The following is a 23,472-nucleotide window of genomic DNA, read 5'->3' as shown; positions in this document are numbered from 1 at the left end:
CGATTCCGGTCCTTTTTGTCCGTTGAGGATGTTTGTTCTCTTCTATGCAGAGAATATAATTTTAAATTTTTAAAACTTAATTTTAAACTAGATTATAATAGGATTTGGGTGGAAAATGTTTAAGTTAAAAGATATTGGTAAAGATGCATTTAGCACTAATATTCTTTTTGTTATTTGGGTTTGTATTTTTTTGGGTTAGTTTTTCCTCTTAAATTTTAGTTAAATTGTTTATTTTGGATAGAAAAATTCGCATTTTATGTGCACTTCATTGCTAATATGGATAATTTAAAATTTGTTGATATTTAAAATATTTTATTATTTTTATTAATTATATGTGGACTATCATGTGAGTAGTCACATTAATATTGTTAGAATTTTAGCAATTCAGTGAACTTTTCACTCAAAATAAGCAATTTAATTAAAATTTAAAGGTTTTGAGCTAAAATATTCCACTAAAAAATAAGGGCCAACATGATAAAATGATAATGTTTTAAACTCAAATCCTATCATGAGTATTTTTCATAGAGGATTAAAATATGGTTAGAGTCGGCTACTAGTTACCATACTTTGCAAAATTGTAAATTTAAACATTATAATTTTCAAATTTTCAAATTTTCAAATTTCAATCCTTAAAATATAACTAATCTCAACATATATGTATATCATGGATGAATTTTGCCCTTTTTTGTAATTCACTGTAATCCATTTTGGCTTGGTTCTAAGTTTAATTGTTTTATTACGTCAATACTTGGTTCTAAGTTGTAATTGTTTGATCATGTCAATGAAAACGCCGATAGCCCATTTTATCACGTCAATACTAGGTCCTATTTTTGGCCTTTTCAGAAATGTATAATTTATTTAAATACAATAACATAATTTTTGTAGCAAACGCCGACAGCCCATTTTATTGCAACAAAAAAAAAATCCTCTTTTGGGGGGTTCATTAAATATACTCTATCATAAAAGCTTAGGGTTTTGGGTTTTTTTGTACAAAAGATGTTACAATCTGATAAAGAAATCACAAATGTTAAATCCGAACCCACCTTTTCAAGATAACTGCATGAACCAACTATTCGAGTTGGTTCAAATTGCGTTAACATGTTCAACCATTTCATCGAGATTGCATTCCGTTTGCAAACTTGGAGTTCGTCCAGACTGTCGAAATCCTTAAATTGCAATGAGGAAATTTTGAAATATGCTTAAATAGCAATGCGGGTCATCCAAAATGAAAATACAAGTGGAAATTTCTCAAGCAAACTGAACAGATGCTAAAATTAAACCAAGCACCTCGTGGCGTAATTCCATCAACAACGGGATTGAAGACGCTTACCGCGTGTAACTGTTGATTTGTAGGAGTAATGAGATCTGTATATAACTGACTTGATATATGAATTTAAAACCCTTTCTCAAGAGGTTTCAAGATTACCAAAGATCAAATCTTGTAAATAGGTGTGATTCCTAGGAGATCGAAGCATTTTCGCATAACCACGGCAGTTGCTTCACATAATAGTAGTCGACTCGTTTCCATATCTGACCCGATAACCTGACAAATTTTATCAATATACAAAGCTAAATCAAAATGAATATTTGTTCATACAATCACAACGGTTTCACAAAAAAACTGGCTATGCCAATGAAATCATCGTAATTTTATGGTTGAAACGGTTTATCTTCTAAGCTAGTTTATTCAAACGTCTTGTGAGGGAAGATGATAATCAACAATTTATTTTTACGGAGAAACTAGTATTTAATCACATGGATCATACCTTGCACTCGGGGTTACTGTAAAACTTTGAGAAGATTTCAGATAAATTATAGAGGTAGTCACACAAAACGTTTGGCAACAAATTGGTGCAGGCCTCTTCGACAACCTGAAAGTTTTGATAAACTCTGTAAAACCGAGCCCTGGTTAAGAAGCACGGAGCAAATCGGGTCATAGTTCTTACCTCAGCAAACTGCAGCAAGTGAAGCCCCAAATCACGCTCATCCTTATGCCCCAATACTAATGTCCCCTTCTGTTAAAAACAAATGGATACCAAAGGCGAAAGTTACAGACATTGAATCAGCTAGAAAAGTGTAGTACTACTACTCTTACGCAAGCATACATAAATTAAAACTAGATGCAACTCCACTGTTTGAGTGAAAGTTGACGATTAAGACCCGTTGCAAATACATTGCAAAATATATCCCACCGTTTCAAAGAGACTAAACTATAGAACCTCAATCCACTCCACAAAAGGAGCCGGTTTTCATGTCGATAATTGCACAAAAATGAGTGCAAATGGAACTTAAAGCTTTAGAAAGCGACAGCTTAAGTTTGAGAGAGAACTTACGTTCTTCAGTTCCTCTATGTCTTTACCAGACCTCCGGATGATTGAACAGATTCGAGCGTGAGCATATAGCAAATAAACAGCAGTGTTGCCCTGCCATTAAAATTTTAGAAGGGGAATGAATTACAAATCAAAATGATGAAACGAGTTTAGCTCAAAGTTGGCAGTTTAGAAGAGAAAAAATTATTTGGGAACCTTATCATTAAGCATCTGGTCAAAATTAAATGTATAATTGGTCAACCGGTTGTTTTTCAAGTCAGCATACCTGTAATCAGAATTCATGAATATTAAAACAATAACAACATGAACAAGAACTACAGAGAAGATAATAGCAAGAACAGTTGAATTAGACAAAGAAGTCCGTATGTAACAAATAGCTTACTTTACTGCACCATAACCGACTGCTTCAGCAGTACTCTCGATCTCCTCCTCAGTCCATTCTTCACCCTTACCTGATCAGCACACAAAAAAGCAATTTTCAGATGTAAGAAATTCAAAGGTTGAAAGGCTACGCTTAACAACAGCAAGAAATTGCATTAACACTCACATCACAAATAGTTTTGCAAATGTAAGAGCAGAGAAGCATTTGTAACAACAGAGATAAGGTTCAATATTTTACCGCGCTCAATAAGTGCTGCTTTACTTCGAACCTTGGCTTCATCAAGTAGATCAACTAGTCGAACAACTTCAGTGTTACGGGTTCGAAAACGTTTTCCATCTTCTCCAAGGACAAGGCCAAAACCAACATGGCTGGCTTTGGGATATGAACTATCACCTTGAGGAAGCCACCCTGCACGTTTGGCTGCCTGAAAAGTAAACCAAAGTTTGAATAACACTTTATGATCCTTAATTTGTGGTATTTAGCAAGCATCAATCTATTTGTAGTAAATAGAATAAAAAAAAAAAGGAAGTTTCACTTCATCAGTAATGGATTTAAAAGATACTTTGAAAAATATTTTGAGAACATACTTTGAAAAATACTCATCAAAAGAATTCCGGGAACAGCTTTGAGAACATACTTTGAAAAACATATCAAAATGCTGCTGCTGGCCTACATCAGTAACGTATATAATCCATTCAGCTTTCTCTTCATTGAGGCGATACCTACATATTAAAAGTAAAACAGTTGAAGCATAAGTTGATTAATTCCTATTCCTGGGCTTACATGTCCCATCATCAACACAGTAAGCAGTAAACTTTATGAACCATATGTCATAATCACTAACGCATTGAACTCCTCAAAGAAAATTCGTATAACATTAACAAAGTACCCCGTGAGATCAACATGGAAAAGGAAACAATAAGCAATAAATCATCTAAAGTTTAGACACTACTCAAGTCATCGAACCAGCTGCATGTAAATATGGCTCGTCTCACATATTCCACAAGAAATGAAAAACAACAATAAAGGCGCATAACATCATATTCACAGAAGAAAACTTACCAAAGAGCAGCCAGATCAGTTGATGCATAGTTGAAACCACCATCACTCTTCACCACAATAAGAGGTATATTAATGCCTTCAATAAAGATCACTCGAGCTCCCTGACTTTCCTCGACTAATCCCTGTTTATTCAATGCTTCTATTACCCCTGGAATGTATGGGTTATAAAAGCTTTCCCCCTGGCAACAAAGAAATATCCGTGAACATGTAAATTCAGAGATCATTTGCACTACAAACAAAGCTTGCTAGTTTACGCAAATTTAATGAGGTTATAGGAAACTTGCATTCAGCAAAAAGATACAATTCCTTCACAACAAATAGCTCAGCAGAAAGTCATCAAAATTGTGTAATCATGTATAACTGCTTTTGTGCAATATTTCAGGTGATTATATAAATGTTAAAGTCCATAAGCATACATATTTACAGTTTGTAGTTGATTGAAGATGATTATATAGCAGGAGAAAAATAAAAAGACAACTTGAAAGTAAATCATAAATCAAGAGATCTCCGGTGAATGTCGTACAAAGTATTTTATAAGGAGTTGCATCTGAAAAATTACCTTAGCTGGCCTAAGTATCATCAATACATAGAGTTTAAGGCATATTACTCACCTTTTCCTCTAGATGGACTCCAAGCCGTTGATAGACTTTATGAAATTCAGTACGGCTGATTTGACATATCTGTGCCCATGCCCTACGATATTTGTCTTCACCACCCTGAATGAAAGAAAAATAGCAAATGGCACAAATAGAAGTCAGGTATTAACAAATCCAAATACAATCAGATGGGAAAAGCAACAAAGAATTAACAAGGTAAAATTTTACCTGAAGGCGCACCACTGCCTGTTGAGCTCTCTCCTTAAATGCAGGATCAGCATCAAATCTCTGCTTGGAAGCTTTATAAAATGCCTAAGAAAGTAAGAGAATTTCAAATTAGGATTACAACAATCAATTGATTAGTTAGTGGGAGAAACACAAAGATAAAGAAAAGAATTACTACTAAGCTCCAATATGGTTTAATCCATCTACAAGTATATAGTTTATAAAAGTTCAAAACAAATAAAAGAGCACAGTTACAATAGTTATTCAAAAGATATTTGCTTAATTATGTAACAATTTCCAAATAAAACATCATTAAAAGCTAACCAAAATAACATATGTTGTTGACAGGTCCTGTAAAAAAGCATAGCCTCTAAATTTTAAAAAGCAAATCAGCAGTTATTTGCTGGGTTCATGCTACCGCCTACCGGTGCTTAGTAAATTTTGCCTTAAGGTTCAAATTCAAAGGAATTAGACAGTATTCACTCACCTGTAGATCTCCAATGGCTGTTTCAGTGGCATCTTCAAAGTTTGGAAACTTTTCAAAAAGGAACTCAATCAGCATGCCAAACTGCAAGACAAATAGCAAAGTTTTTTTAAAAAAAGGCGTTATCGAAGGATACATGCTAAAAAGAACAAATGGGAATGCAAGACAGATTTAGAGAGACTAAAATAAGATGAAAGGCTGCAGTTTCAATCATTTTACAACACACAAATTAGATACACATTTCACAATAAGATGAATGATTGATCCTTTATTGAGAAAAACAAGAAAATATGCCTTCGGTGTACAATCAGGAAACAACACCAACCTGTGTCCCCCAGTCACCAACATGGTTCCGCCGAAGAACTTTCACTTTTGAAAATTCTAGCATGCGAGCCAGTGTGTCACCAATAATTGTAGACCTCAAGTGACCAACATGCATTTCTTTTGCTATGTTAGGGGATGAAAAGTCAACAACTGCTGTTTTAACTGGCGGCAATGGTGCCCACGTATCAATACCTTCAATTAGCATCTTTTGAATGCTCTGTCAAACAAGAAAACAGCCAAGCTATCTTATAAGATCAATGCAATAGCCACAACACATAAAGCCAAATCAAGCTGAATAAAAGAAAACTATTCATGGAAGCGAGTCAATGACATTAAATAAAAAGGGTGAAACATGCGAACCACCTTAGCCATCCAATTCTTTGACAACACTACGTTTACAAATCCAGGCCCAGCTACGGAGCATGATTCGATCATTTCAGAGGTTGGGAGATTATTTTTTATTGCCTAACAAAAGAAACAAGGAAATGAAAAGAATAAACCAACAATTATCTATTGATTCAAACTATGATACTGGAAACATGCTCCTTCACTATCAAATCATCCCCACCTCTCCAACTGCAGGAGGCCCACGAAATGGAGCACCCTTCCCTTTTATTTTAGACCAGAGGCCCATGGCATTGTTACTGCACCAAAGAAATTCCCATTTTGCCATAAAAAAGCCAGTCCATGCAAAAGGTTGAATTAACCCTTACATCTAATAACAAATAATCTACCATTTTATAACAACATAAAAACACCATCTATAGCAATTGGTCTGTTTTTGTAAAAAAAGAAATATATATCATACCACTGGTAATCACCAAATTTTCCATTACAGGCAGCAACCAATGGCTCTACATCCAGCTCGTTAGGAACAGTCACTTTAAGCGAAACTTCAAACAATTTTGCTAACTGTGCCTTCAAACTGCCCATATATTCAACGTGTTCCTAATCACATCTCAAAATACAATAATTAGTACACTATCAAAATACAAATGAAATACAGTTAGAGCGTGATTTTTCAGCTGATTGAACTTACAGTTGCCATGGCCGATAATGACTTGGTCTTGGTTGCCCGAACAAGTCTTCTAGATGTCAATCTCAGTAAATCTGTCTAATTTTTGGATTATCAAAACAAAATTATTAAGAAAAATCAATAAAATATTGAATTTAAGTAAATATTTATAAAGCAGAAACCAAACAATTTAACAAATGTAAAAAATAGTTGCAATCAAGTAAAGTCTCAATATTACATGCAAGATAACACTGCTACAATTTAACACCTTCCTCAATGCATTCTAACAAGACATACTGAACAAAGGTTTAAAAAAACACATTTAGACTTCTCTTTTTCATAGAAAAATTACAACCAAAACAAAATTAAACTTCAGAGCTGTCATCCATTAAGTGATTTTACTTCTGAAACTTGAAAAATAAAATAAAAATCAATAAAACGTGAGACTGAAGCTTCAATCTTAAAACTTACATAAAAAAATAAAAAACGGTACAGAGAATTAAGCATGGATCTAAAGAAGAAAAGCTAAAAGACGTAAATCAGCTCAAACATGCAGAGCAGGGGATGAAGAGATAAAGAGTACTGACACGGAAGCGGAAGCGGAGGCGGAGGCGGAGGCGGCGGAGATGGGAGGAGAGAAATGGAAATGAGAACAGCGATTGAAGTAAATAAATGGAGGAGATGCCGGCGGTACTTAAAGGGTTAAGGACGCGCGCATATCTATTTTTTTCTTTTTATTAATTATTTTTCAATATATTTATTTTTTTTACTTAAAACAACCGAAGAAAACCCTTTTCTTCTTCTTTTCTCTCCCGCCCCCTCCAAAGTCCAATCCAATTTTTGCTGATATCTTTTAGGGTAAATTGTATTAATAATCACTTAACTAACAATAAATTCTTTTAAGGTCATTGAATTATAAAGAGTTACAAAATTATCACCTAATTATTTGATTTTATTATTTTTGGTCATCAACCTATAACGGCAACTTTTAAAATTGACATAGTAGTAACTTTAATCCTCAAAATTTATAAATTAGTCTTGATTCTAAAAAGAAAAATTAACTCTCAACATTTACAAATTATGTAATTTGATTTTTTTGTAATTTTACTTTTCTATATTTAAGGTTTATTTTAAAAGAATGAGAAAATATAAGAATTATTATCTGTGTTTCTATTTTGTGTAAAATTTCAATCAATTTTAATTGATGATTTTATTTTCTCAATTTTGTAAGTAAAAGGGTCAAAAAACAGAAGTGCAAAAAGAAAATTAAATTGCACAATATGTAAATATTGAGAATTAAAATTCTTAAAATTAATATTAAATTAACTTTATTTAGAAATACTAAGGATTGAAATTATTATTATGTTAATTTTAAAATTATCATGATTAATTAACTAATACAAATCAACTTTGAATTCGTTACTAAGAAGAAAAGTAAGAGCGGTCAACACTAAGACAATTGTAAGTCTATTAAATTAATTAACACATACGCTTGCAAAATGCAATTCTTGCTTGGGGTTAACGCCAAGCTAAATAATAAATATGCTTCAACCATTAAACATATTTAAAATTTTGCTTTAAGAATGAAAGTCAATGTCTAAAATATATAATATTAATTACTAATATTATAAATGAAAATAAAATTAAGTAGCGCAAATAATAACCCGCTAGACAACACGACTAGAAGCATTTACGAGTGGATTGGAAATTTACTCCTTTTCTTTTTTCTAATGTTTTATTTAGTTATAATAACTAAACTAAAAAGGGAAACTTTAGTTGACTTAATACTAATTAAATTATCATCAACCTTATTTGCTGATTTTTGGAGGTGAGTTTTAGCGGATTTAAATTTTGAGCATTTGAGCATTGGTAATGATATAAATTCGATTGTAAAGCGGGTTTATTTTTCTATTTAAAATTGGAAATAGATTATAAATAATTTTAAAAAGGAAAATAATTTTCGGTTTTAATGGAAAAATGACTCATTTGATTTTTTTTTTCTGTTTGGATTTAGTTAGTTAGGGTGAGTTGGTGGATATTATAAATTTTTGAATCTTATAATCGAACTGATCGAAAAATCGACTTATTTTTTATTATTTCAAAAACATATTTATATTTTATGATATGTAATAGATAATTATTCATATAAACTCAACTTAATAATTCAATATCGGTTAATCAAAAAAATTGACCAAACTAATCGAATCAAAGTCGGTTCGATTTGGTTAGTTTTCTCAACTAAAGTTGGTCAAGTTGATTTCAATTCAAAAAACTAACTTAATTGACCGATTAAAACGATTATTCTCTCCTAATTTTAGATATTGTATAAAAAAACCATTAGCACCAATGATGTTGCAAAATTTTAATAGTTGTGAGTTTGAGTAAACCTAGGCTTAATTAACTTTGATGTTAACTAGACCTGTCCAGTGTCCCAATTACCCACGAAAGATTGAAATTATGCCTAATATTTGGAATCGTGGATAAAATTATTAGGTTTGGATTAAAAATTGTATTTATTTAAAATATAAATTAGAGTGTTAGACTTAGTTACTTTTTTAAGTTTTGAATTGAATTTAGTCTGACCCATTTTCTAATTTTATTAACATATCTTGTATATATTTAAAAATAGGATATATAATAATATATAATATTATAATGTAAATATAAAAAAAGTCAACATGCCTTAATTTAAAATTTTAATAAAATAAAATAATTAAATATTAAATTAAAAATAATATAACTTATCTAATAAACATTTAAAAATAATAATGTAAAACATAAAACATTTTTGAACTAATTATGCAAGTTTTAAAATGGACTAACTTACGTTTAGACAAACATGAACAGTAACACAATGGAGTTTTTTTAGTACATCATGCAAATAATAAATGCATAGAAAATTTTGTGTAGTCGTACGAGCTTAACTTGCTGGGCTCAAGAAATAGTTTCGAGAATAAACGTCTTCATAGTTCGGGTGATTTATTTGAATCGATGGATCAGATTTACTTTGTTTTAAGTTGGGTAAAAAATTTTCAACCTCGAGTCGGGTCAAGTTTACTTAGAATAAAATTAAATCATAAAAATATACAATATTAATATTTATTTATTTATTTTGGATAAATTACATTTAATGTCACTAAACTATTAGTAAATTTATATTTTGATCATTTAACTTTAAATAGTTACAAAAGTCGCTGAATTATTCAAAAATTTTCATTCAAGTCATTAAATTATTCGAAAGTTTTTTATTTAAGTTACTACACTATTAAGTTTTTTTTTAGAGTCTGGTTAACGAGCTCCAAGCGACGATTCCATGATTGGTACAGTGGATTAGTACTCATCGATGAGTAGAAGAACATACCTTAGACTCGAGTTGATCTGACGATCAATATTGAAGATTGAAAAAGAAAACTATTGAATTTTGGTTTGTAGATCTGTGACGTTCAAAGATGTTTTATAAAAAAAACGAATTATAGAAGAGAAGAGGAACAAGAACTTTCAATTGATGGGATCAAAAAAGACCGTATAGCATTGATTTTAACAGTCCGATGACTTAAATGAAAACTTTCAAATAATTAAATGATCACATTTAAGTGACTAAAATGTAAATTTTCTAATAGTTTAATGACATTAAGTGCAATTTACCCTTTTGTTTTTACTAGACAATAGAGTGAACATATTCTATACCATGAACAACGATATAGCTTAGCTTCAGCGGATGTCATCCCTGAAATCATTACATTTATTTTTAATTACATTGGCTTATTTTTTGGGGTACAATACAGTGCATTGTCTGTTCTTACGGTCTTATCCATTCACCAATCCTTCCAATGAATTGCTTCCACGCCCTCAAGTTGAAGTCCCACTCTTCTCCATATAAACAGCCATTAACATTTCCCCTAAAAATCGCCAACTAAATCCGGAAATTGAATTGATATAGGTTGATAACTTTGTGAAGAAATGAAGAACACTGGGAAGAGTAGCAAAGGCAACGGAAAATCGTCGTCGTCGTCGGCGGATGCGAGGAAAGACAGGAAATCCGGTACCGGAATGAGTGGATCGCCTAAGAAAGGAGGTCACGGTGGCAAATACACTTGGGCGGGAGATGGGCTTTCGCCGGCCGAGATCGGGTTTGAGAAAGAGGTTATTGATGTTAAGGATCCTAACTTTGAAGATGCCGATGAGATCGTGACCGTTTGATGGTGATCATCATCGACGATCATCGTTGCCTTTGAGTTTTTTTTTATGATGATGATGATGATCGGATGTGTAAATTTATAGTTTTATCCCTGAAAATGAATAAATTTGTTGTAAACGCGATTTTCGTTTGTCGTGCTCCTTTGTTTGTTTGGTGATGTTGAATTTTAACCGAAAATCTTAGCATTCAATAGAAACGGTGAAGAACGTCGACGGTATTTGCAGACTAATAAAAGGAAGAACAAATCTGATACAAGCTTTTGTATTTTGCATGGAATCAAATTGACAAATTTCAGGTGAAAAAAATCAGTAGGAAAAGCCTTCAGCTGTTCTCTGATTTCTGTTTTAGATTCGGGGTTTTTCTTTTTTTCTTTAATGATGTGAAACATATTTTTTACGCTCGGACTTAAGTATATATATAAAGGTAAAAATGTAAATTCATAATACATTAAAACAAAAAATATTATTTTCGCATTTTTAATCATTAATGTGCTGGAGTTCAGCTAAATTTGGTTTACACAAATTTAAATAGTTTGGGAGCATAAATTTTATTAATAGTCACTTGAGTGCGAAATTTCAAAATAATAGTATCCAAAAATCAAATGTTGCGCATCAGGTCCACGTCTCACCTTATGCATAGGCAAATGTCATGCTCTCTAATATTATTTTGATTTCAGAGTCTTATTATATGTGAGTTTTATTAGGAATTTGAATGAAACATAGTGTTAGTAAATTATTTGAGTTTGATTAAAAAACGATTCAAGTTTGATTTGGTAGTTATGGAATAGAGCTCGAGTTATTGATAGATTTTAATTTGAACTTAGTTTTATTTTGGGATTCTCGAGGTGAAGTTAGAAATTATTTTGAGAGAGATCAAGATTGAATTGTATGTTTTTAAGATAATAAAATTATAATTTTATTATTTGAATAATTTATACTATTATAAATTTTAAAAAATTAAATCAAAATTTTATATTTTTTAAAGTCGATATAATTTTATTATATGTTAATTTAAAATGTTATAGACTATAAAAGAATTAAAGATAGAAATTCTCCGAGTCGGGCCCTACTAGCCCATCGGGCTTCTCCCTTGGTGGGTTTAAACATGTATTTTATAAATCATACTTGTAAATCCCGCCCACGACCAAATTTCTCGTTATTTATATTTGAGAAGATGCCGCGCCAGAAACAGAAAGGTTTTCGTTACAACGCCGCCAAAACTAGAGCTTAATGGGGGGAAACAAGATCACACGAACGACGCAGGTCTCCGGCGACGGACTGTTACCGTTAATACTTTCCGTCTTTGAGCAATCCGTTGCTGAAGGAGGTGCACGGTCGACACCGATTCTTCAAGTTGATCCAGTGTAAGCACGACAATGGCCTCCGTCCGTCCTCCTTCAAGGTCTACGGTCATCAAACGTGGCGGCTGTAGCATCGATCTTCAGGCCACTCTCAGTTCTCTCTTTAATTAATTTTCTCTTTCGTTTTGCAACAAATTCCGAATTAATTAGTGTTTGGCTTTGAATCTTTTAGCTTAGACCAAGACTTAAATCCAATGATATACAAAGTTTTCTCAGCAGACAAGCTATAAATCGCTAATTTCGAATTGTTTTAGCTATGAACCACTAATCCGAATGATATGAATTGTTTCTGATTAACAAACTACAGATCTTAAATTTTGTTTTAGGAACATTTCTGATTACTAAATTACTTATTTTCTTACAGTTACCGTGCCGTTATCGTTTCGAGTTATCTTAATGGCGGTGCTGAAGGGGGTATTCGGTCCACGCTGATTCTTCAACCTGATCCAGTGTACGGTCAGTTCTCTCTTTTAATTCTTTTTAATTTTCTTTTCGGTTACGATTCTAGATTTTTAGTGTTTGGCTCTGAGATCTACCTTAGACGGCGACTTAAAATTCAATGATATGAAATTTGTGGTAATTATGGAATCAAGCTCAATTCGCTCAATTCGAGCAGTAATTAAGCTTAATCAAAATTTTTATTTTTAATATACATTTTAAGTATTTTATATTATTAAATTATGTCATTGACTTTAGTATATTTTATTAATTTTAAGTTAAATTATTGAGTTGAATTTGAACTCAAATTTAAATATGTACATCTTAATTGAACTCAATTTTAAAATTGATAAATAATTTTAATTGAACTCGAACTTAAAAATAAATATTCAATTAAACTCAAATTTTAGCTTATAGAGCATCGATTGGAATGTTTTAGCTTGTTTAGATTGAGATTAACAGATTACGATCTTTAAATTTAGTTTTATGCGCATTTCTGATTAGAATTCGACTTATTTTCTTACAGTTTTGACAAGAAACAGATTAAGCGGCAAATACATTAAGGCATTATCTCTTCAGTAAGTTACATGGTCGATTAAGCACTCGGCCTTTTCTCAGTCTCATTGAACCCAAAAAAAGGAAAACAGTTGGCATTTCAGGTTCGTCCCCATCATTTTAAGAGCTAATTTTAGTTATCTCATGATATTATAAGGATTTTCTCCTTTGTTATTGTTGAAATTTGAATACCATATTTTGCACCATTCAAGCCCACATATATTTCTTAAGCTCCTACTCCTTTGAAAATTGGAGAAAGAAGGCTTTGTTATCTTTCACCTGATTTCACTGCTTCATATTGAATCATTCATTTTCTTTTTCCTGTTTAAACTGACGTGCAAATAATAACCAATAAATAACTAAATTTGATGCCAAAATAACTATTTGTTACAATAATTTAGAATGAAAGTAAACGTATATATCATTCACTTTAAAAAATTAGAGGGATTATGGTAGCTTAGGTATTATATATATACAAATTACACTAGTTGAACATTTACGATAGTTGGTAGATGTGAAACATATGCTGAAAAGTCTGGTTCTGGACATAATGCTTTAGGATTACTGTCTTAAGTCGCGGCCCATTTGTAAATAGAAGGCCCTACCCTTTATACGTAAGGTTATTCAGAAGATAGTGACATTACAATGAGTTGGGCAGACCGCTTTTCGATACTCAAATCATTATATTCTCTAGGCATCATCGAATCGATAGCAATAACTCTTATTAGTTTGAAATGATTCGCAGTCTCACAATAATACCTGACAAAAAAATCAAGTATCTGGATACCGTTTAATATTATTTGGGATATATAATATTTGGTATTTGAATTTAATATTTATTTTAATATTTAATTTTTTTATTTAAATTTGATATTTGAGTTTGATTTTAATGTTTATTTTAGTATTTAATTTTTTTAAAACATTGATACTTTTTTCTTTTAAATTTGTTATACATTTTCATTACTGGGACACAACACCGGACACATGTCATTGACCTATCCTCAAAACTTTTAGGAAAGACCATCCATTCAACTTAAAAGGAGTCATCCACCTGTATTTAAGTGTGAACACTTGCGAATGTACTTTCGAAACAATAAGAAATCTATTTAGGCATACCAACCTTGTATTGGTAGAGACTCATGATATATGTTCATGATTATGTTTTATGCATTTAGCGAGGCTAACTATGTATCATGAAACATCATATTAACAGACAATGAAACTTCTCCTATAAATACCTAAAAGAAAGATGAAGAAAAGATTGAGCTCTTCACATCTTAAAATAACTCTTAAGTAATTATTAACTTGTCCTTCTGTCCTTATTTCGATTTTCAGTTTTTTCTAAGTGAACCAATTTTCATTGTATCACCTTAATTTTTCCCTTATATTCTTCTCTTATTGTACTCAATATCAAATTTTAACATTTCAATTTTCCAGAACTTCTTTTAACAACTATACTGTTATTATTTTGGAGCTCCAATCTTGCTAGTTGCTATCTTGTAACCTGAAAATATTGATAGGAGCAACCAAATCCCTGAAATATGCCAAAAAGCTAGCTAGGACTAGGAGCTTCGGTCTGCATTTGAGCTAGGCAAAGCAGCGAATGTTGCTGCTAAACAAGAGCCTTAGCTAGTTTCTTAGGTGCCTTGGTTAAAATATTCAATAAATATCTCTATTTTTCATAAATTTAAAATTTAATCTTTTTATTTTTATTTACATGAAATTTTCTATTTTTAAATTTTAAAATGAAATTTTCTATTTTTAAATTTTAAAATTAAGTTAAATTATTAATATTATTAAAATTATTTTGTAAATTTATATTCAGTATAATATTTTTTTGTTATATAATTACTAAATGAATATTTTTAGTTTCAAATTTAAAACTAATTAAATAATGATAAGTGACTAATATTTGTCTATTATTGTCAAGTCAACATGTAAATTGAACGATGTTAAAACTTTGAGATATATTGACATATGATAGAATAATATAAATATTAAATTAGACATTTTCTTTATATAAATATTTTATTACATATTAGATAAAAGTTTCAGAACCAATTATGATATTAAATCTTTTAAATTAGTTAGAGGAGAGGAAAAATGTCATTATTGAATTTTACTTTCAGCTATTTTAGAGAGCAGAACAAGGGTTCTTTACTCAAATAATATAAAAAAATACTAAAATGGCATGTTGCAACAATTATGTACCAAAATGGTATATTTAGATGGGTGAAGTGTGGTGCATAGGCGGCACCATCCTCATTCTGGCACAGTATAGTTAAATAATAATAATATTTTAGTAGTGGTAAAAAATGGATAGGCGGCACCACTTTTCCATTCTAGTATATACGGGTACAAAAATACGAAGGAGGTGTGGTGCCTATCTAATAGGCGGCACCAGTGACCCCTATTTGATAGGCGGCACACCTAGTATATTTCCCTCCACCCCACTCTCCCATCCGACTCTTATCAATTTGAAAAAAAAATTAGCAGAACAAGAGAGGGAGAAGAGAAGAAAGAAAGAAAAGATATTTTTATTTTTATTGTTATTTTCAAATATAATAAATTATGATAAGAAAAAATTATTTTGTTAGTATTATATAGTTTGTTTAGTGTTATTTTTATGTTTTGTTTTTAAGTTATTTTGTTTATTGTGATTTGTTAGTAAGTTTTGTGTTTAGATTATTGAGAATGTTATGTTTTAAAATTTTTAATATATTTGAAAGGTTTTATGTTAGTAACTATTATAAAGTAATTGTTAGTTAATGATAACAACAGGAAAAAATATATAAATATTGAAAATGTTTTTGTCATAGATATTGTTAGAAATGACAATAAATTTGATATTATTAGAAATAGAGTCTTTCCATTCATTAAAATTTTTATGTAAGTATTTTTATGATGTTCGAAATTGTTTTGAGAATTTTTGTTTATTTTTTAACAGATTGAGTATTGAAGATTGATAATCAATTTTTCGTATGTGTTTATTTCGATGGAATCACCTTGACAACAACCGTTGGATGTATAATTGAATGTCGGCAGCAAATAGCAATGAGATTTAATAGAAATATCTCGTTCAATGGTATGAAGGAAAAGATTAGCGCAAAAATTGTTAGACGTTGTGGAAGAAGGATCTCGAAACTTTTCTACAAGTTTCCAGTTTTGACATATCTCATCAAATTCACTGAAATGGAACTTGTAGACGATGAATATGTGGAGACAATGATTGCTCTTTATTGTGGGAATCGGAGTGACCAAAATGCACCAATTCACTTATTTACTGAGTTAGCTGGTGTGGAGCCAAATGAAGATCTCACTGCATATGGTGAAAAACATGGAGCTCAAGAACTGTGCATGGTGGCTCCAATATCTTACGTTGATAGTGAATCGACTATACGCGGGATCGATACCGATCTTAATGTTGCACACGATATTGATTTGGTCGGTGATGATGGATATGATGATCAAGAGGTCAATAGTGATAGTGATCCTGATGTGAACGAGATCCCCAATGATATTGACGACGAATATGTGAATGACGATGGAAACATTAACGTGTCTTTAGTCGTGAACCAGATTCGACATATTGTGATACACAATAATCTGGAGCCACACATGTCACTCATAGACCTCGACGCGACGCACATAGTCGAGTTTTCGGAGTACCCTGAAATACTACCTGCTCACTGGCTAGCTGTAAATTTTGATCCTAAGGAGTTGTTCGTAGGCTAGAGATTCGAAAGTAAGGAAGAGCGTGTATTTGTTATTAAGCGGTATAGCATGAATATATCAATGGACTACAAAGCCATAGTGTCTAAACCTGTAATTAGACTCTGCATCAACGGGCGGGACTCCTAGTAGGATATAACAAAGGGCAGTTGGCTCAACTATCACACTTATGCCCGTTACGGCACTCCTGTCGATTGGGAGCCCAAGTTGCAATGCAACATCCTCCAGAGTGACAGTGCACTTCCCACACAACAAATGAAAAGTGTGGGTCACTGGACGCCAACGCTTGACTAATGCAGATATTAAATCGTACTGCAAATCAAATGTTCGGATCAGTGCTGCTGACCCGAATCCAACTAACTCCAAGTATGACATCAGTCGTTCATTCAGGGAATATCTTAAATCATTCACCCAACCCCTTAATGCGCGGTACGGGCCCTGACAGTGTTAAATTACAGAAAATAATTATAATAACATAATTTATTTCTGTAAATTACGTAAATCTTTTTTTAAGGGAACCCGTGATTAACAAATAACAATATATCACCATATTATTAACCGTGTTTGATATGTGACCATCATTCTTAATCAATGGAGTCATTGCGATACTTGCATTTTCAAAACAAATTTCATTATTAATTTCAAAGTTTGATGGATTTTAAATATTTATCAAAATACCTAAATTTTATATATTTCTTTTAATTACAAAAATACCAAACCATTTTTTCCACATCATATTTTTTGCTATATTACATTAACAAAATAAATATATCTTATAAATTCCAACTCAAACTCCAACTCAATGGTCCCATTCACAAATTCCATCTCAATGGTTTAATCTTTTACCTACATAAAAACAAAAAATTATATTAAAATACTAAAAATAACATGCCAATAAAGAAATATAACAAAAACATAACATAAACGATACATACTAAATACGAATATTATTATTTTAAAATGATAATAAGTAAAAAATTTTGTTTAAAATATAATATATATAATAACATGCCAACTTAATTATTGTCAAAAATATAATTTTTTCATAGAAGTTTAAAAGAAATTTCATTTTAATATTTATAAAAACATAAAATAAAATAAAATTTAAAAACATAAACTCTTATTCTCAATTATAAAATCTTAAAAATTAGAACATATAAACTAATTTCATATCAATGGTCTCATCTTTTACCTACATAAAAAATAAAAAAATAATATTAAAATAATCAAAATAACATGCCAAATAAATTTCATAAAAATATATCTAATTAACCTAAAACACACATAACAAATAAATTACATAAAATAATAAAATATTTTTGTACATAACATAAATAGGCTTTTTTACTTCAATAAACATTAAAAATAAATTATGAATGAATGAAAATATAAAATAAATACAAACATACCTTAATAGCTCTTTTAACCAAATAATACCTTACAAAATAAATTTAAAAATTAAATCCAAATTAAATCAAGAATAATAACAACAAAAACAAATTAACATTAACATTAACATTAATCCATTAATTTATAACAAAAATTTTACATTTTTTTTATTTTTCTCCTCTTTCTCCTTCCCTCTCTCTATTCTCCGTCTCTTTTTTTCTTTCTTTTTCCCTTCCCGCCCTCTTCTTCTCCTTTTTCTTCTCTTCTTCTCTTTTTTTTTCTTTTGTTCTCCTTCACTCACCGGCCAAAAATAAACATTGGGGACCATAGGGGACCATATGGTCCCCAAACACACAAAAAAACAAATGAACTACATGCAGCCGTCACATCGCCTGCCATCGTGGTGCCACCTGTGCCGCCTCCTCCACCACTGGGTGCCGCCTCTTTCCTAGGGGTGACCCAGTGTCCTGTCTTATCGTGTTAGCGGGTCGATGTTCAGGTTCAATTTTTATCATATACGACCCATATTTGACCTGTATTTTTACATGTGTGTTGCCTATCTACATGCCTCCACTATTATTTTATTATTATTATTTTTAGTCAGATTTGTGTCAGAATATCAGGGTGATGTCGTCTATACACTACCCTCTACCCATTTAAATGTACTATTTTAGTACATAATTGTTGCAATATACTATTTTAATTTTTTAAATATTATTTAAGTAAAAAAACCTGCAGAACGACCAAAAAAAAACACACCTTACACTGTCTTTGAAAAAGAATATTAAGTCACTTACAAAGTAACATTTTCTCTAACGTGTCTTACTAAATAATTTGAAATTTAATGTATTTCTTTAATTATTTGATGTTTTTAAAAAATATCCTTTCAAACATGTCATGTGACAATAGCTATATAGCCTTTAACTTAGTATCGAAAAAACATAGCCAATAACGTTACCATTTTTAGCCAATGATAGCTCAAACAAGGCACTATCCCTAAAAATAATTTTGGGTTCTTAATATTAAAAGAATTAATTTAGGGTTCAAATTGACTTTGTCATAATCTCATTATGATGCACAGATGCAGCCTGAATTACTTACACATTTCCCAACTTGAGAAAAAGCCTTCTTATCAACACGCTTCACGAAATATTCATCTGAAAGCAGCCATGCCGCCTAAACTGTCCATGTATATATTCTTAAAATTTATAAATAAAATTTCGATATTTTTAGGTTGAATTATAATTTTTTAAGAAATTAAATTATAAATTTTTTTTTACCTTTGGAGAGTGCATAATTTAATTTAAAATTTTAAGAGAGATTAAAATTTCTTTTGGAAGGATAATTTTATTTTGATATGCTTCCACGCATGATAGATTTCATGACCTCTATTTTTACCAGTATTGTCAAATTTTCATTTATGTTTTAATAAAAAATTATAACATATTAAAAATATAATGAATTGTTATGTTTAAATATAACTAATATAATATTATCAATGAAGCAAATATCAAATTGGAAGTTAAATTAGTTTCATCTTCATCTAATCTATTTAATCCATTGTACTGATCAAATTATTCAATTAAAATAAAAATGAATTTACGATTTTAATATTATATAAGTATTAAATATAATAATTATAGAAGAATATTTAATTTATTATTCATGGATAATAATATGACACATCATTATTAAATAAAACAAAAAATAATAAATTTATAAATAAATAGTAAAAATTTATTTAAACATAATTAAATAATAATTAATTAAAAATAAATGCTAAAATTTTAAACTTCAAATCCTAGTCCCTAAACTCTTAAATTTAGTTAATATACATATTTCAAAATTTAAAAGTTAAGTTTGGTTGTTAACCTTATTAAAATTTTCTTATTAAATTCATTGATGGAATATTTGAAAAAAATTCTATTTAATAGTCCTGTAACAAAAATAATAATGTTGTAATGAATTTAATGTCAAAATTTTAATAATATTTAACTATTTAAATTATATTTTAAATCTGAAAAATAAAAAGATTTAATTATTTGAAATAAAAGTATAACAATTAAAATTTGAAAGTTATTTTATATGAATTATGAATTTGAGATATAATTTGATTAAATTTATGTAGTCAATTTTAAAAGTAATGCATATTGTATTTGAGATTTGAATTTGAATATCAATAATTAAGAGCGAGGATGGGCTCTTATGGGTGGTCTTCAAAACTAGAATCATAGATCATATATGCAAGGTCGGTCCTAAAAGTTTTTGAATATGAATCACTTATGCATAGGGACTACAACAAGAGAGTTGGCAAGGACCCCGATCCTATTAAAAATGTAAATTCAAAATTTTGCCTTTAAAATTTATAAAGTTTTGAATTAGTAAATGGTAAAATTACACTTTATCCACTCAAAATGATAAAATTTTGATCTAATCTTCTAAAATTTATAAAGACATAAACTTTTAAAATGATGAAATCGCATTTTAACTCTCATAAATTATACAACATAATTTCGGCCCCAGTCCAAGATCAAATATAAACATCCAAAACAATAATATTTCAATATTATAAATAAAAATTATAAGTACATAACCAAATTTCATAAATATTAAAACAATAAAACAAAAAAATACTTAAAACTCTACATGATATCATAACAGACCCCTTAAAAGTGAGATTGAGAGTGTTGCAAACAAAGCTATGAGACCCCAGTGAATCAAAAGATTCCCCATTGTTGCAATCTTGAAAATCAATAGTTTCCCTCAAACTTGTGAGCACCATCTCTGCATCCTAACCCCACTTAAACTACACCTAGATTCCACCATTTCATCTAGCGAGAGTCTTTTTTTAGGCCCTAGCTCTGGCCTTTGCTTTGGAGCACTTTGTGACCTCAATTTAGCCTTGAAAGACTGTGTATTCGCCATGTAATTTGGGTAATTCCCATAATGTCTAAACCAGTTATCACTGCACACACTCTTGGGTGGTGGTGCAACCGAGGCATTAGAGTTAGACCCACAAGAACTTATGACCCGAGGTGTATTTTGTGCCGTACAAAACCTGTATTCATCTCCTGTTAAACCCCAGTCTCGACCATCCGGTATAGATATTCGAGCCGGAACTCGACTCAGAAACGGAGAAGATAATGTCCGATGAACTGGCTGATACTCATCGTTTAAATCCGATTCGGAAGCATTAACGTTCCTACGAGATCTTGATTTCGGCCTATCAATATCAACAACCTCCACAATTTTGGAATTTTCATCAATGCCATTTGTAGTGTGATTAAAAGAATATAATCTCTGCTGCAAAATGGGTTTTAAACAACTTCATAAATTAGATTAATCGATAAAAGTATTTATAGTATCATGGAATTGTTCTTTTTACTAAAAAATTAAGTAAATTAGTCTCTATACATTAAATTAATTTTTTTCGTTAAATTTTATCTATTTGTACTTTTAAATACTAGAGGAGCTGATAGAATAATCAGAAAATGATAACCTCGTATTGATGTATAGAGAATAATTTTAACAGTAAAAATAGATAAAATTTTTAACAAAAATATCAATTTACTTGATCTAACCTACTTAATTCATTTATTTTCAAGTAAAAAAGATAAAATATAATTTGATTTTTAATATAAAAGTATATTTTTATCAGATTAATGTAAATTTATCAAATCAAAAAGCAAATTTTCACCATAGATTTTCGTGCTGGGATGTCAAATCTGTTAGCTTTATGGGACCTAATGGTAGCTTGTTTCCTCACTAAGTATCCTCTAACCAGAGCTTGTATCTTCACTAATCCTTTCAAAGCTCGCAGTGCTTTTCTAGCCTGTTTTTCGAAATCCAAAAAAATCGAAATCAAACGCAACACAATCGAAAACAGCGTAAACTTTTTCGAGACTGTTACACTCACCAGATAACCTCGAAACGCGGTTTGAATTTTAACAGCAGCCCATCTCTCGTGCCCGGACATGGTTCCCCTTCCGTGACTTGTCAGCCTCACGACCGCCACGGCTGCTTTCGCAGCGGCCACCGCAGCATCGGCAGCCGCTGCCGTGGCGGCCGCTACGGCGATTGCGTGTTTGTTTTGTTCCTTCTCCGTTTCATTGTAGTATGACCTTATCCACATAGACACTTCTGCCGGTGACATGTTTGGTGGTGGTGTCGCTGTAACGCTGTGACACAATCCGCCGCTGGGATCCCTCCCTGAACGGGCAATTCTAGACCCTTTTTTGCCTTTCCGGTCACCGGAATTCAAGTAGTCTTTGCTGTTCTTTATCCCAAATAAGCTCTTCAACCACCTCGTAGCTTTTCCCATTATACTTTTCTCAGTGCACTGAGTTCAAGAAATGGAAACGGAAACTGAGAAAGGTTTGTAAAGTGAAACCTAAAAATGGCAATTTTGATGAGAAAGTAGCAAAAAAAGGGTGTTGGAGATCCCAATCTTAGGTGCTTGTGAAAAAGAACTAGTCTTCGGATACTAATAATATATGTTCAGATTTTATTTTTTTTATATAATAAAATAAATATAAAAAATAATAAAATCAGCATGACGTTGTGAGAAACAGCACTACATGATACAAACTAACAAAGATGCCTTTCAATGTTTCAGATGTTGGATTTGGACATATATAATAATAATAATTTATTGTACGTTATTATTTGTTATTATAAAACATTTCATCCATAGGTTTAGTACGTGAAATGTAGTTTAGGTTCGAGTCATATTAGTTGTATTGTTATTAGAGTTTTGTTTTTTTATAATTTATAAAAAAAATTTGATACTGAACTTAGCAATTTTATTTTGCCCAATTTAGTACTTGAACTTGTCATTTTTCCTAATTTGTTATATAAACTTATTAAATGTTATACAAAACACTAATAGTGTTAAATTTTTATGTTATGCTACAAAAATATTGCCAATATTAGAGTAAATTCATGTTAAAATAATAGGTATTGAGCTATGCTTAGCGAACTAATATTAAATTAGAAAAAATATTTTTAAAACCCTAAATTAAAAGAAATTCATTATTTTCAATAAATAAATAAATAAAACTAAAAGTAATTAAACATATAAAATATAAAAAAATATCATATCATCTGTCACATGTCGGTCATACATTAATTATTTTTGCTTCCTCATAAAGAAAATAATATTGTTGGTATATTGGAGTAATTTGAAAAACGTTTGACAAGTACCAAATCGAAGAAAAAAAAATTAGGTACCAAATTAGGAAAAAGAGTCAAGTTCAGATACCAAATTGGACCCAAAAAAGTTAAGTATCAACTTAAGAAAAAGTGTCAAGTTTAGGTACCAAATTAGGAAAAAGTGTCAAGTTTGGGTACCAAAAAAAGTTTAGATACCAAATGTTATATTAA

The 23,472-nt window shown here is 30.7% G+C and overlaps 3 protein-coding genes across 8 annotated transcripts; 1 reads left to right on the top strand and 2 right to left on the bottom strand.

Annotated features, from left to right (window-relative positions):
• Nucleotides 1-939: 939 nt before the first annotated feature.
• On the bottom strand, nt 940-7,226 carry LOC105792911 (arginine--tRNA ligase, chloroplastic/mitochondrial). 2 transcript variants are annotated; one of them, XM_012621760.2, is made up of 18 exons: nt 7,006-7,226; nt 6,443-6,517; nt 6,212-6,351; nt 5,972-6,047; nt 5,767-5,868; nt 5,405-5,620; nt 5,083-5,163; nt 4,599-4,682; nt 4,386-4,490; nt 3,775-3,953; nt 3,350-3,434; nt 2,950-3,136; nt 2,713-2,782; nt 2,526-2,595; nt 2,334-2,423; nt 1,947-2,015; nt 1,767-1,871; nt 940-1,543 (listed from the first exon to the last, which is right to left on the bottom strand). In XM_012621760.2, exons 2-18 carry the CDS (start codon nt 6,449-6,451, stop codon nt 1,433-1,435), a joined length of 1,779 nt encoding a protein of 592 aa, XP_012477214.1. In that variant the 5' UTR covers nt 6,452-6,517; nt 7,006-7,226; the 3' UTR covers nt 940-1,432. The 2 variants fall into 2 exon arrangements, with proteins under 2 accessions (XP_012477214.1, XP_012477213.1); XM_012621759.2 differs by having other exon boundaries at nt 6,443-6,513.
• Nucleotides 7,227-11,546: 4,320 nt separating this feature from the next.
• LOC105793752 (uncharacterized) lies at nt 11,547-16,791 on the top strand. Of its 4 annotated transcripts, none has more exons than XM_052635401.1 (4): nt 11,547-11,979; nt 12,341-12,427; nt 12,941-13,073; nt 15,917-16,791. In XM_052635401.1, the coding sequence occupies exon 4, from the start codon at nt 16,024-16,026 to the stop codon at nt 16,702-16,704; it is 681 nt and encodes a 226-aa protein (XP_052491361.1). In that variant the 5' UTR covers nt 11,547-11,979; nt 12,341-12,427; nt 12,941-13,073; nt 15,917-16,023; the 3' UTR covers nt 16,705-16,791. The 4 variants fall into 4 exon arrangements, with proteins under 4 accessions (XP_052491361.1, XP_052491359.1, XP_012478048.1 ...); XM_052635399.1 differs by having other exon boundaries at nt 12,341-12,432; XM_012622594.2 differs by having other exon boundaries at nt 11,547-12,070; nt 12,341-12,432.
• A 3,836-nt stretch (nt 16,792-20,627) lies between these two features.
• Nucleotides 20,628-22,560, bottom strand: LOC105792908 (protein IQ-domain 26). Of its 2 annotated transcripts, none has more exons than XM_012621757.2 (3): nt 22,007-22,560; nt 21,788-21,922; nt 20,628-21,393 (listed from the first exon to the last, which is right to left on the bottom strand). In XM_012621757.2, the coding sequence occupies exons 1-3, from the start codon at nt 22,409-22,411 to the stop codon at nt 20,854-20,856; spliced, it is 1,080 nt and encodes a 359-aa protein (XP_012477211.1). In that variant the 5' UTR covers nt 22,412-22,560; the 3' UTR covers nt 20,628-20,853. The 2 variants fall into 2 exon arrangements, with proteins under 2 accessions (XP_012477211.1, XP_052490324.1); XM_052634364.1 differs by having other exon boundaries at nt 20,628-21,390.
• Nucleotides 22,561-23,472: the final 912 nt, after the last annotated feature.

Source organism: Gossypium raimondii, chromosome 8, assembly GCF_025698545.1.
Source record: "Gossypium raimondii isolate GPD5lz chromosome 8, ASM2569854v1, whole genome shotgun sequence".
In the NCBI taxonomy this organism is placed as follows: domain Eukaryota; kingdom Viridiplantae; phylum Streptophyta; class Magnoliopsida; order Malvales; family Malvaceae; genus Gossypium; species Gossypium raimondii.
This window is presented reverse-complemented; position numbering and strand designations above follow the sequence as displayed.